This window comes from Saimiri boliviensis, chromosome 12, assembly GCF_048565385.1.
Source record: "Saimiri boliviensis isolate mSaiBol1 chromosome 12, mSaiBol1.pri, whole genome shotgun sequence".
Lineage (NCBI taxonomy): Eukaryota > Metazoa > Chordata > Mammalia > Primates > Cebidae > Saimiri > Saimiri boliviensis.
The window spans coordinates 50,122,439-50,135,740 of record NC_133460.1 but is presented as its reverse complement, the minus strand read 5'-3'; the positions used below and the strand labels follow the sequence as shown (position 1 = coordinate 50,135,740).

The following is a 13,302-nucleotide window of genomic DNA, read 5'->3' as shown; positions in this document are numbered from 1 at the left end:
ATTCTATCAGAAACAGTAAACTTTCACAGGGGCTTTCCAGTCAGCCTTTTTGCATAAAGGAACTAGCCTAAGGGATTTACTGTAGAAAAGTCCAGAGAAAACACGTTTACTACCTTTCCTGTGTCAAAATTTTCTTTTCAAATGGATGCTACCAGCAGGTGCTTTTGTACAGCAGTCTCTACCTTACAAGGGGCTTTATATTGTATCTCATTTGAGACCTCAGCAACCCTAAGGGTGAGTGACACAGAGATCATCAGCTCCAAACAAGTGAAAAATGTCTGTGGCAAAAGTGCAGGGGCAGGAACAGACTCCTGGTCATTTGATTTTTTCAAACTCTCCACCAACACCTAAATTTCCAAGGGAAGAAAAAAACCAAGTGTCCCTACCATTCCTGTGGTCTTCGCTTTAGGATTCTTCATGATTTGAGTGACGGATTCTCGGACATCCTTCAGGAATTGTACAGCTACTCGTTTCCGGGCATGTACTAGCGTGATGCAGAAATGAATACTAGGAAAGAAGAGACAGAGAGAGACCAACCTTGAAGAAATAAAAATGTTCTAAAGTAATGCGGCCCCAAATACGGGAATCTCCTGGTGGCCCTTTCACATTATTTCTGGCAAGTGTAGACATCCAAGTTGATCCCCGTCCTGGGAATCCCAGCTCTCCCATGCTTGGGCTGTCAGACGTGGGCTGGCCTCAGAGCTTCTCAGCATGACCGACAACCATGCTAAGAGGAAGAACAGGGTTGGCTGCTTTGTCCCACCCATCCCCTCACGAACTCCACCACCATTCCTTCAACTACGTCACCATCAATGGGACGCTGTCATCTTAGATAATCAGCTCCCATGTGCTCTCATGGCTGGGGTCTTAAAGGACTTCAGGGCACAGAAGAAATTCTATCTTGCCCTGAAGGAATTTAATGGGGTCAGTGGAATTGTGGAAAGGGAAAAAGATAGTCCAGATGGGACTGGCAATGCACCAACGTGCAGACGGCTAAGCTGTACACAGAGGATATAAACAGACCTACTCAGCTGGAGTGGTGTATTTACTCAAAGGAATCATGGAAGATTAGGTTAGAAAAGTCTACTAAAGATGGCAATAGCAGGCCTGAATGATTACAAACCTCCCGGAAGGTTTTGAACTAAGTATAGGCCAGATAACGAGTATTTTATACGAGCAATTTGATGCTGTGTACAGGATGGACTGGAGAGTACAAAGGCTAGAGAGTGGGAGAAAAACCTCATGACCAACCACTGGTCTAGGGAAGCTGTCACCTAATTCTGCCAGAGTTTAAAGCAAATGGTCTTGTTCTTTATAATTCCAGGTGGCAAGACAGAAATTTTTTGGATACTACAGTCGCTACTGAAGTGCTGGCCTCTAACAGTCAAACTCTATACTCAGGTTACCTTACCACCCAAGTTCTTTCAAAGTCATGGAGCAAAATAAGGGCAAGAGGCTTCTTCAAGCTTACCTGGGTGGGAACTGCAGCTGGTTCAGGCTCCACCCCTTAGCAGTCATCAGGTTTGATAATCGGTAGATGTCAAAATCACGAGATCCCAGAGCAATGACTGACAATTGGGGATTCCCAAAAACAAAGATGCCTTTGATATTTTCCAGTCTTAAAACAACAACAACAAGAAAAACAAATAAAAAAAGGAAGAAAAAGGAAATTCAGTCACATATAGTCTTCTGGTCACTATCTGTTTAATCATTCGAAGTCTTCCTTATAACGAATGCAATCTAACTCTTTGGGCTTTAGTCTTCTCATCTTCAAAAAGAAGAAGGCTAGACTGGGATCAATGGTTCTTACTGAGATCAGAATCATAGCTGGAACAATAAAAATACTCCAAGGCCCAAACCCCATCTAGATCTAATGACTCTGAATCACTGACTTCAAACCTTATACCCAACTCCCAATTATACTCCCCTACAGGCCTCTGAGGCATAAAAGATGTACTAAAAAAATTTCTGGAAAAATAATCTGTCCATCTCCACAGTTCTAAAAAGTTGTATGTAATCCCTAGAGCAACAAATGGCACAGCAAGTCTTAACAAAAGCAGAGCTATATGGGGACTTATATACGTATACCTATATAATTTTTATGTATTTGTTTGTTTGCTTATTTATTTGAGACAGGGTCTCGCTCTGTCACCCAGGCTGGAGTGCAGTGGTATGATCCTAGCTCACTGTAACCTCAAATTCCTGGGCTTCAAGCAGTCCTCTTGCCTTAAGCCTCCTGAGTAGCTGGGACCAAAGGTACACACCACCACATGTGGCTAATTTTTACATTTGTTGTAGGGACAGTGTCTCACTATGTTGCCTGGGTTGGTCTTTAACTCCTGGGCTTAAGCGATCCTCCTGCCTTGGCCTCCTGAAGCGCTAGGATTACAGGCATGAGCTACCATGCCTGGTCAAGGATCTTTTTCAAATGAGAAGTGCCTGCTGGCAGCTTTCCTTACCCCTCAAGATATTAAAAGAGCCTCCCAATCCAAGTGACACACAGAGAGACCGGCAGGTAAGATGTCAACAGATACATAAGACAAAGCATGCAGCCTGTTCTGGCCTTGGCTTAACCCCAGATTTCATTACCCTCCTTTCCTCATTCTTTCTGGCCCATTTCCAAATATTTCTTATTCCAATGATTCTTCAAGTATGATTCCTGGAGCAGTAGCATCAGTATCTCCAGAAATGGAAATCCTTAGGTCCTATCCCAGTTCTACTGAGTCAGAAACTCTAGGGATGGACCCAGGAATCTGTTTTAACAAGCTCTTCAGGTGATGAGGATGCATGCCCAAGTTTGAGAACCACTGTCCTAACCATTAAATTGCACATTAGCCTTAGGGTAAGAGCTGCCAGTTGTTAAGACATCCACAGAGATGAGACAACCTACGAATGAGGCCCCTGTCTCTAAAGACCCTCCAAAGGGAGCTTCTCCTCCCAGGCCAGCACCACACTCATAAGCTGCTGCCCTAACCCCTTTGTCCTGCAAGAGACAAGAGGTGGGCTAGGGCTGTGGATACTTAGCCAGGCAGGTGCCTTGAGCCTAGTAGGAAAAAAAGCAACAGACAAGGCAGAATCTCAGTCTTCCACACATACTCTGACTTGAGGAAGCGAGCAGTTTTGATGATCTGTTTGGTAGCTTCAACATAGCCGTTCTCACCGAAGTGCATCAAGGCAGCCCAACAGGCTGCGCTAATGCCACCGGGCCGAGAGCCTGCAATGGATGGGGAAGCATAGATGCCACCCTGCCAATCTGTATCAATGAAGAACTGATAGTTCCTGTACTTCTTGTCACGATACAACACCACTGATGAGCCTTTTGGGGCGAAGCCATACTGTGGAAGAAGCAGCAGACGAGACAAGTAAGAGTACAGTTCTGTCTGGCAGACCTTGTCCCAGAGCTCTCAGCATGCAAAGGAAATCCTACTTATTTGTCAGTTTCTCTGTAATGTTTCCCATTCCCATTAAGGATTCAAACTTAAAATGTTAAAGGGTAGAAGGAATTTAAGGGATGGAGTTTAAATTCTCTATGTTAGGAATGAGGAATCTGAGACCCAGGGAAGAACAGTGCCCAGTTAATGCATTTCTCTTGCCCAGTATGTAGTTTTTCTTATTTAAAGTATTTCACTGGGAGCCGTATGTCAGGGTGGAAACAAGGATAAGTTTCCAATGGAAGCCAGGAAAGGATGGAATTTGTCACTTTGAGTTAAAATCACCAACTGACCCCCTTCCCATCTTTTTTGCTTAGTATTACTAAGACTATTATGCTTATAAGAATATAATGGTGCTCAGAATCTAAAAGCTACTTAATACAGCTTTAAAATTAACCACGTAACTGGTTTTCTTATAGAACATCTGCCCCCCTAACTAACTCTTAGTAAAACTAACGTGGAACTAATTTCATTACCTGAACCATCCAGAAATGGATGGTTATGGGAAAAGGACACAGGAGCTATCTGGGTGGTAAGGAAAAAACAGATCCTGACTGAAAATCTGCTGCAGATCATATACATTTTAAAAAACACGTCTTTAATACACTTGAGTTTAAAACAAGCTTTGAAAATGCAATCAAAACATGGTACACATTCCCAAGACTACTAATACGTCTTCCACATCTGGATTTATACTCAGAAGCGTTACTAACTGATCTAGACTCTGTCTCAGTCCACCAAGGGTGGCAGGCATGGCCATCTCAAATGCTGAATGTTCCTGAGCACACAGGTTCTTCCCTATTTCCCAGAGGAGTCTTCCATCAACATTCTCCTGTCACTTAGGCTCAGGAGCCCAGCTGCACAGGCACTGTAATGTTATCTACCAGCATGTAAAGTCCACTATCAACCCTCACACCACTCTAACCTCCACCTCAAATCACCTCAAGGCTTCAGGGAAGGGCCACTATACTAGCATGCTCTAGTTATACACAGTCAATGGACACAGAAATTCTCTAAGCCAATTTGAGATAAAGGTAATAGGTTCCTTTTCACTGCTTGTCAATTCTACCACTATACTCCATCACCTGAACCAGCTAATCTGGTGATGGCAGGGAGAGAGTGTAAAACAAGCGTCTGATGAGAATTCTATAGATAGTTTTATACTTCGGGGAAACTACCAATTTATTTTATCAATAATAGTCAAAATAATCAACTGGTAACACTTGGTCTCCTCCTAGCTCACCTTATGGGTATCGGCTGAAATACTGGTCACACCTTTCACCCGGAAATCAAATGGGTACTCCAGTGGGTATCCTGCTTTCTCCATAAAGACGATGAGGAAGCCTCCCAGACAAGCGTCGACATGAAGGGGTATTTTGTATTTGACAGCCAGCTTGTTCCAAAAAACAAAGAACATAAGAGAATTTCCTTTATAGCCCTATAATAAAAACTGCAAGACAGGGGTGAAAAGATGGGCTATAAAAACAAGGCTATTTTGGATTATGCCTCATATGCTTTTTTAAAAAATTGCGATTTTTAACATTCCTGATAAAATTTATCTTTCAAATGTATTTTCCCTTCAAAATAATTCAACTGAAATATGGTATCTATTTTATATTTAAATAAGCATGACCTCAAACTCCCCGCAAAATCAGAAAGGAAATGAGTAGAGCTCTGATCTAGGCTGCCTCTGGCGCAGGAGAAAGGTCCTGCCTGCTTCAGTCACTACAGGATGAGGACAGAGGGAGAGGGAGGTGCTGAGGGGCAGCATGTGAAATGCCACCCTCTGGTGGGCACATAACTACATGCAGATTCTTTTCAGAACTCAATCTAACAGGCAAGACCATTTCAGAATATCCAGATTAAAGAACTATCCTACCCCACAGCAGAGACTAGCAACTTTCAGAGGCTTCAAACAGAGCCTCAGGGCTTCCCCTAGGGCTGATGAGAGCTACTCATCACTAACGTGGTCAAAACTAAAATAAAAATCGCTTCTATTTGCCAAGTACTGCTCCATTAGGCTTTGTTTTAAAATATCCACTGCCAGCCATAGCAGCCCATTTCTCCCATCTACCTTGGCCACTTCAGGGACAGGATCCATTATACCATGAGGAAACTGTGGGGTAGAACAGACGAGCATGGCAGTGTTCCTGGAGATGGCTCTTCTCATTGCCTAGGGATTTAAAGTTTAACGGAAAATGAGAATCTCTGTCACAATTACTCTTCTCTTCTGCTGCCAAGAGCAATCTGGGCTGCTAGCTGAGAGTTCCAGTTCCACTAGCATCCCCTCCACCACTCCAACTGGGAGCAGACTACATCCCACTATGGTGACAGGACACAGGCGAGTCCAGGTAGGCCCATTCAGGGAATAGTCTGAGAGCACAAAATAAGACTACAATTGCTGTGGGGGCAAAAGCAATATTGAGCTAAGAGGCAAGTGCCCTATGTGAGTCCAAGCCCCACAGCCTACCAGCAGTGAAACCCTGAATACACCACTTCAGTCTGTTCCTTATCCGTGAACTGCAATAACAGCTTGATTAACCTCTCTGGAATGTCGTAAAGCTCAAATGGGATTCTAACGGAACTCTCAAACTAGAAAATTCCTCTACACAAACGTGAGGCATAAAAATAATCACTTTTATAATGACAATGGTATTAATTCAAGCCAACCAAAACCACAGTGAGACTTTTTGTTTTGCTTTGAGATAGGGTCTTGCTCTGTCACCCAAGCTGGAGTGCAGTGGTTGTAAACATAGCTCACCGCAGCCTCAATCTCCTGGGGGTCAAGTGATCCTCCCACCCTAGCCTCCCGAGTAGCTAGGACTATAGGTGCATGCCACCACATCCAGCTAATTTTTTAAATTTTTGTAGAGATGTTGCTCAGACTGGTCTCAAACTCCTGGGCTAAAGGGTTTCACTAATCCTCCCTTCTCAGTTTCCCAAAGTGCTGGGATTACAGATGTGAGCCACTGTGCCTGGGCCACAGTAAGAGTCCTAGGGGAAGGGAGCCCATGCTCACTTTACAAATAGAGAAAAGAAAGGAAAAGTGGTGGTGCTGACAGCAAAACCCGTGGCGTCTTTAAAGTCTCAAGTTAGTGACTAGATCACCCCTCTTTCAGAATTCATGAACCTATGAAAAGACTGAAGCCGCAGTCAATCACCACTATCAGTGCAGTTTGATATTCTGGCTGCTACAATCAAAGGCAGTCAGAGCCCATCTGAGTGTGACTGGATATGGTTAGTCAGCAAGAGCCCTTTCTGCTGTCAGAGTCCAGCACAGACCGTGGGCCCTCCACAGGGACTCACCCGCACATCCACCTCCATCATCTTCGTCAGTGGGACCCGCACAAGCTTCATCCCAAAATAGCTGGCTGCCTTGTTAAATGCAGCATGGGCACTTTGGGGAGCCACACTAGATGACAGGGAAGAGGAGAATAATGAAATTCAGACCAAAATAATAAAAAAAAGCATTAGCAGCTAATCACTGGGAGTAAATTCTGATTATTTTTCCCCATATTAAGTATTTATACTGCTTTACTTTTCTTTTTAAGTACATACAAAAAGAGGCCAATTGATTTTCTGTAAAAACTTCCCTCCTACTGAGGAAATTATTCTGGCGATAGGAAGAGGACTCAGAAGTGATCCCACAGTGAGGGATCCCAAGCATAAAGCAGGGCTGGCAGGCGGAAAGCTGGGAGACAGAGACTTTGGATGAGAGCAACGTAAGGTAGAGCTGGCTAATGGCTGCCTACCAAAGACAGGCACTCTGTGAAAATGAGAAGCAGGCTTCCCAGTACAACCCATGTTCAAGCAGAAATATTCACAGAGCCTTCAAGCATCAGCTCAGTGGCCCCTTGAAAAACCACAAACCTGAAGACACTAAAATCCCCATTTCTCCTATACATTTGGAAATAGTATTTCAAATAGTGCTGTAAGAGGAAATGAGGTCACAGATAAGTATTGGCTTTAGATTTCCCTCAACGAGTCCATTCATACAATAAATCTGTGACTTTTAAGGAGAAAAATCTCTACTGCTGAAGAGCTACCAAACACCAAAGAGTGATGTATGAAGAAAGAATGGCAGCCTGGTTTATTCTCTGATGCTAAGTATGAATCACAGCATGAGACCATATGCAATAAATCCCCTCTGTCTCTGACATTTGTGGTGAAAATATTAAGATGTAGGATAAACATACTGTACAAAGGGATAGACAGTCTAGGGAAAATAATGTAACCAAACATGAAATTTATGTCTAAGGAAGGCAATGTGGGTAAATCTCGGTAAGATATTTTTATTCTTCCTCCCAGAAAACAGCCCTCACACTAAGATTTTCCCAGAGAGTACCCTGGAAGCAGCCTATAATATTAAGTAATTTTCTAAAATAAGTAGAACTAAGGTACCTACAGAGCTTTCTTTAGGCTCCAAATAATTTACAAACATCACAGGATTCAAAGATGCAGTCTTCAAACTGACTTTTTGGAAAAAGGATCTCATTTTTGCTTGTAGTATATACTATGTGTGATGAGGGGATGGGAATGATCTTTAAAAATAACTGGCTGATCTATTTAGAATTTTACTGAATGTAAAAGGATAAGGGCACAGAAGCTAGGAGATGGACCAGAATTACCAGAGGAAGAGAAGCAGCAGGAAAACAGACTATCTGGCTCTGTTTCATACAGCAGTACTCCAAACAGACAAATCCGAAAGGGGACAAAACAGCCACACATACATACATTTCTGGAGTTTTGATCCCCTTCTCGAAGGCCAGGTCCCGATATGCTTTGCAGGCCATCAATATGCTTTCTGTCCCCCCAGAAGTCACCTATAATAAAGAAGAGATGCCATCTGCTGGGGGAGAGTCAGGGATGCCCTGATTCTTCATGCCCTGATCTTGACAATGTTTGATATAGAAATAGATAAGGTCTTGGATGCATGCTGCAAGGCAGACACTGCAAGGCAGTCTTCCAGAAGGAAAATTTGGCTTTACTGCTAAGCCTAATTTTGGTTCAGAAGAATGAAAGGTACTAAGTAATGGGCAGAAACTCAGCACTGTCTAGACAAATGCACATCTGCCCAGATCCCACGTAGTCACAATCCATTTACATTTCTGTTAATTTTTCCATTTTCAGATAAGATAGGGCATTTTATGCCATTCGAAAATATCAGAATTATTTTATTTAAATCTTCAATGCCTGTTAAAGAATGTGAAATTGTGATGTTACAATTTTGGTAAATTGTGCAATATGCTAAAAAGAGACATTCAGATTTTCCAAAGTAAACTGGTGGTTTTGACACGTTTAAAAGAGAGAGAATAGCAGAAGTTTCTACTTGATAGAAGTTTGTGGCCTTATTTGAAATAAAACAAAAATCCTAATTTTTTAAAAATGAAGTAAAACGTTTTCCTAAAGCTTGGCCTAGCCCCTCTGATAAACAAATTTCTTACCAGAGTTCAAACCAAAAAAGTAGGGATCTTTTTATTCATCTTATTTTCCTCGCTGGACTACAGATTCATGACAGTAGGGACCAATCTGTTTATGACAACATTCCTGGCACCTGGCATGGATGCTGACACCAAACAGACCCTCGATCCATTTTTTTTTCCTTTTGAGACAGAGTCTCACTCTGTTGCCCAGGCTGAAATGCCATGCCGTGATCTCAGCTCACTGCAGCCTTAACCTCCCGGGTTCAAGCGATTCTTTTGCCACAGTTACCCGAGTAACTGGGATTACAGGCACCCACCACCACACCTGGCTAATTTTTGTATTTTTAGTACAGACAGGGTTTCACCATGTTGGCCAGGCTCGTCCTGAGCTCCTGGCCTCAAGTGAGCTGCCCATCTCAGCCTCCCAAAGAGCTGGGATTACACGTGTGAGTCACTGCGCTTGGCCCCCACACGTCTTAATGCCTCACCTGACTCTCAGTAAACCCTGACCAACACAGGCATGTCATGGCCACCTGGCTATATTTTTTTAAAATAATATATGAGAATGAGTCACTCCAAAACAAAGAGCCGCAGCACTAAACTTGTTGGACAACTTCTTAGACTTAGTATCTCTGAAGATTCATATAGTCTTTGAAAGGTTTTTTCAATTTACAGGTGAGAAAACTGAGCCCTTGAGAAATTAAAGTCTTCACTCAATGTCATACATTAGCATCTGTTGATAAGAAGTAAAACTTTTCGACATTTTGATATTCAGCGTACCTTAATACAAGATGGAATCACAGAAAGTGACCACTGAACTTTCCTAAAATAATATCCACATATAGGACAAAAATACCATTGGATACAAAATCCCTGTGGCCAGGAGTTATATAGAAGATTAGCTGAGAAAAGTTACGTCATTTTTTGATTCAGGAAGTCTTTATGAAACATGTGACGATCACCACAAAATAACGCACTGAACTTAGGCATGGGACACTTGCTTGTAGGTCTCTGCATTTCTGTGTTGCAGAAGATAAAGTGCTTACAGTTGAGGTCAGCTCTGCAAATCAGCAGCATGTCCTGTGGTTTAGCATAAAACCTCAGAAGGTCACGCGAGGAGCCAAGCCAGCTGTGAAGAAAGCTGGGAAGGGACCAGCGAAGTCCAAGTCTCCAGTGTGTCAATCTCTCCGAAGGTCCAGTAATGACCTCAGCAAAAATATTTCCAAATTCCTAGTCACCTGCTTCATGTGGCCTATTTCTAGTCCAATAACTAGTCAAAACATCATTATTTGTTAGGCAAACACCAGTGTACTTTTGACTGCAAAAGTAGGAATATCTAAATTCTACTTTTTTCTGTTTTATTTGAGACAGAGTCTCACTCCTTCACCCAGACTGGAGTGTCATAGTGTGATCTCAGCTCACTTCAATCTCCACTTCCCAGGCCCAAGAGATTCTCCCGCCTCAGCCCCCCAGAGTAGCTGGGACTACAGGTACACACCACCATGCCTGGCTAACTTTTGTGTTTTTTGCAGAGACAGGGTTTCAGCAAGTTGCCCAGGCTAGTCTCGAATTCCTGGGTTCGAGTGATTCACTTGCCTCAGCCTTCCACAGTGCTGGAACTACAAGTGTGAGTCACCACGCCTGGCCCTAAATTCTACTTTTAAGTTTTATTTCTGATTCTGTGTTTTAAAACTGTATTACTCTTTACTCTTCCACTTATTTTTTTTTATTGTTTTGTTTTCAATCCTAAGCAAGACAAATTCCACTTCTTTCTACCTTCTATACTCAAAGAAAAAAACAGAAATTTTAACTGTGAAATAAGAAAATGGAGGCCTCAGTAACTACTTGTTATGTTATTCAACTTCTTTCAACATGTATAAAAACTCTCACTTTAACATATAGTATGTATTTCAGAAAACAAGAGAATACCATCTAGTTGGAAAATTTTCTCTCGGAGGCTGTTTGGGTCTGATGATACGAGCGCAAGACAAGAAGAATGTTTCACATGGTAACCTAATTTCTTTCAGTATGTGAAGTTATCTCTATCATTGTGACTGAGACAAACACAGTTAATAGAAGGAAAGATACTTTAAGGTTGAAGAACAAAGAATGAGAAGAGCTTACAGCTCTCAGCTAGGAATAACCTAAAGACTGCCCAGCCATTTGACCTTGTCTTCTTGCTTCCCACTCTGAACACTGAACTCTTTCTTCAGCAAAAGCAACTCATCCAGAGAGAGAAATAAGAAGCAAAGGAAGGAGTGCGGGAGACGAAGCAGGAGAGGGAAAAAGACAATAACAATGCTGATTGGTTATCTTATAAAAGTCTAAATATTAGAAGAGCCTGGGAATCACGCCATCCTTCTCCTGATCCCTGACACATGTGCTGATGAAGGTCATAATAACAGAGACAAGGTTTAATTGCAGCAATACAAAAAAAAACTTAGGCCAGGACTTCTGGAGTAAGATGGGAATTTAAAAAAAAAAAAAAAAAGGTGGCGGCAGTGGGAGAAAAGAGTCAAAACCTACAACCACCACCAAACAAGGAAAGAGAAATAATCTAATGCAATAAACTTCAAGTATTGGGAAAGAGAAAGAAAGAAAAGAAAAGAAAGAAAAGGGGGGGAGGGAGAGGGAGAGAGAGGGAGGGAGGGAGGGGGGGGAGAGAGAGAGAGACACAGAGAGAGAGGCAACAGAAAGCAGAAGTAAACAAAACACTAGTTTCTAATCAGCCCCTGAAACTGTACTGCAAAGTCAGCAAAGTTCTGAGAATTTTCCTTTAGACCCCCCCAAACCTGCAGAGAGGCAAGCTGAGGGGGTTTCCTTATCTTCTTCCTCTTCTCATGAGTGAGTGGTAAACATGGCTGCTAGGGAGAAATGAGCAAAATGGGAGACAGAACATCAGGACTGGCTCTTTAGAGCGAAGACTTAAGTGAATTAAATAAATAATCAGAGCTCAAAGAGTATTATCTCTTCCAAATAAGAGAGTGAACTCTGATAGGTAATTTTTAAGAGAATCTCAGAACAGACCCATATATTCTCTTACAGACAGAACAAAGCTTTGGCTGACTTTGTCCCCCACCAAATGGTCTCAGACAAGCAGCGCCCACAGTGCGTAAGAACAAACAAGGTCTGGAGAATGCCACCCCAGGATGACAGAAAATGGCAAGGCAACTATGCAAACATACTGAAAGGGAAGGGAAAAGGCAGCACGTAGCATGCAAAATAAAAGCCCACCTCAGAAGAAAACAAGCTAAGAGGCAGAAGGAAACTCCTTACAACTCTCTCACTATAGGAAAATATCATGAGAACATGAATTTAAGAAAAAAACAAAGAGTTCAAAGCCTAGACTATGAAACAACAGAATGAGCTACAGACCTAAAAAAAGAAAAAAGAAAAAAAAAAAGCCAGTAGCATCCACATAGAACTAATAAAAACATTAGGAATAGCGAGAAATAAAATAAACATTGCCGAGAATAAAAATGCTGACTTCAAGGAAAAGGTCTGAGATAAGTTTAGTGAACCCAGATTAAAAAGATAGAGAGACTGAAAGATCAGTGCCACTCCACACATAGAGAACCATGTTCAGTCAAGCCAGAGACAACCGAAAGGCATTCAGAGAATGACTTTGATGGCTGGACAGCTGTGAAATCATCTGAGCAGCAGAGTAACCCAGAAAAATTCGGGGAAGAGAAGATTCAGGGAGAAAGGGGCTTTCAAATATACAAAGCTCTGTCACAAGGAAAAAACAGTTACGGAACTTCTATTTTCAGCAATATATAGATTATATACCTTGAGCAACCCTCCTAACTGAATAACTAAAAAACTTGATGAAACATCAAAAAACAAAAAATTTAAACCCATCATTAAGCTAACATAAAGAAACTTACAAAACCCCCAAACAAAACAAAATCAAGAATCCTGCAAGATAAGAGAACACCAAAACTAGCTTTCACTCTGAGGGCAGCAGCAACCCCTACAGACTTCAAACTCCTACACTGACAGGTGAGCAAAGGATGGACCAGAAGATACATTTAGAGATTGCCCAAGGTAAGAAGTCCAACAGGAGATGGCTAGAAAAAATTAGACTCTTAAGTGTACAAGAAATAAATCCCACTAATGCAAAAGAGGAAAGAAAAGGAAAACTGTTTTCTCAACCCTGATGTTCAAGTAAAGAAAAATAAGAATCTTTCAAGAATGTGAAACAACGAAGTCTTCATGTGAGTCTGTGGTCAGAATTCACACTACCTCTGTGGAACAAAACGACAAGTTAAGAATTTGGCTTAATTTGGTTCCAGTGTGGTGGCAATCCCCAGCAACTCACAAAAGTATGACAAATCTTCTCTGGAAGAAGAGAACTTCCAGACTTAACTTCAATCTAGGCCTCAAAGACACCCTAGGTTCCCAGAAAAATGAGCGGCTCATATTAAAACAATCACAAATATAAGGAA

General features: G+C 42.0%; 1 protein-coding gene across 2 annotated transcripts in view; it reads right to left on the bottom strand.

Moving 5' to 3' along the window:
• The window catches only part of SGPL1 (sphingosine-1-phosphate lyase 1), a 61,620-nt gene that overhangs the window by 1,662 nt on the left and 46,656 nt on the right, over nucleotides 1-13,302 (bottom strand). For both annotated transcript variants that reach the window (XM_039478124.2, XM_074382353.1), the window contains exons 8-14: nucleotides 8,166-8,254; nucleotides 6,738-6,843; nucleotides 5,506-5,604; nucleotides 4,675-4,824; nucleotides 3,097-3,335; nucleotides 1,472-1,618; nucleotides 387-507 (exon numbers count right to left, since the gene is read on the bottom strand). In XM_039478124.2, the coding sequence (XP_039334058.1) occupies nucleotides 387-507; nucleotides 1,472-1,618; nucleotides 3,097-3,335; nucleotides 4,675-4,824; nucleotides 5,506-5,604; nucleotides 6,738-6,843; nucleotides 8,166-8,254 (951 nt within the window). The remainder of the gene's footprint in view (nucleotides 1-386; nucleotides 508-1,471; nucleotides 1,619-3,096; nucleotides 3,336-4,674; nucleotides 4,825-5,505; nucleotides 5,605-6,737; nucleotides 6,844-8,165; nucleotides 8,255-13,302) is intronic.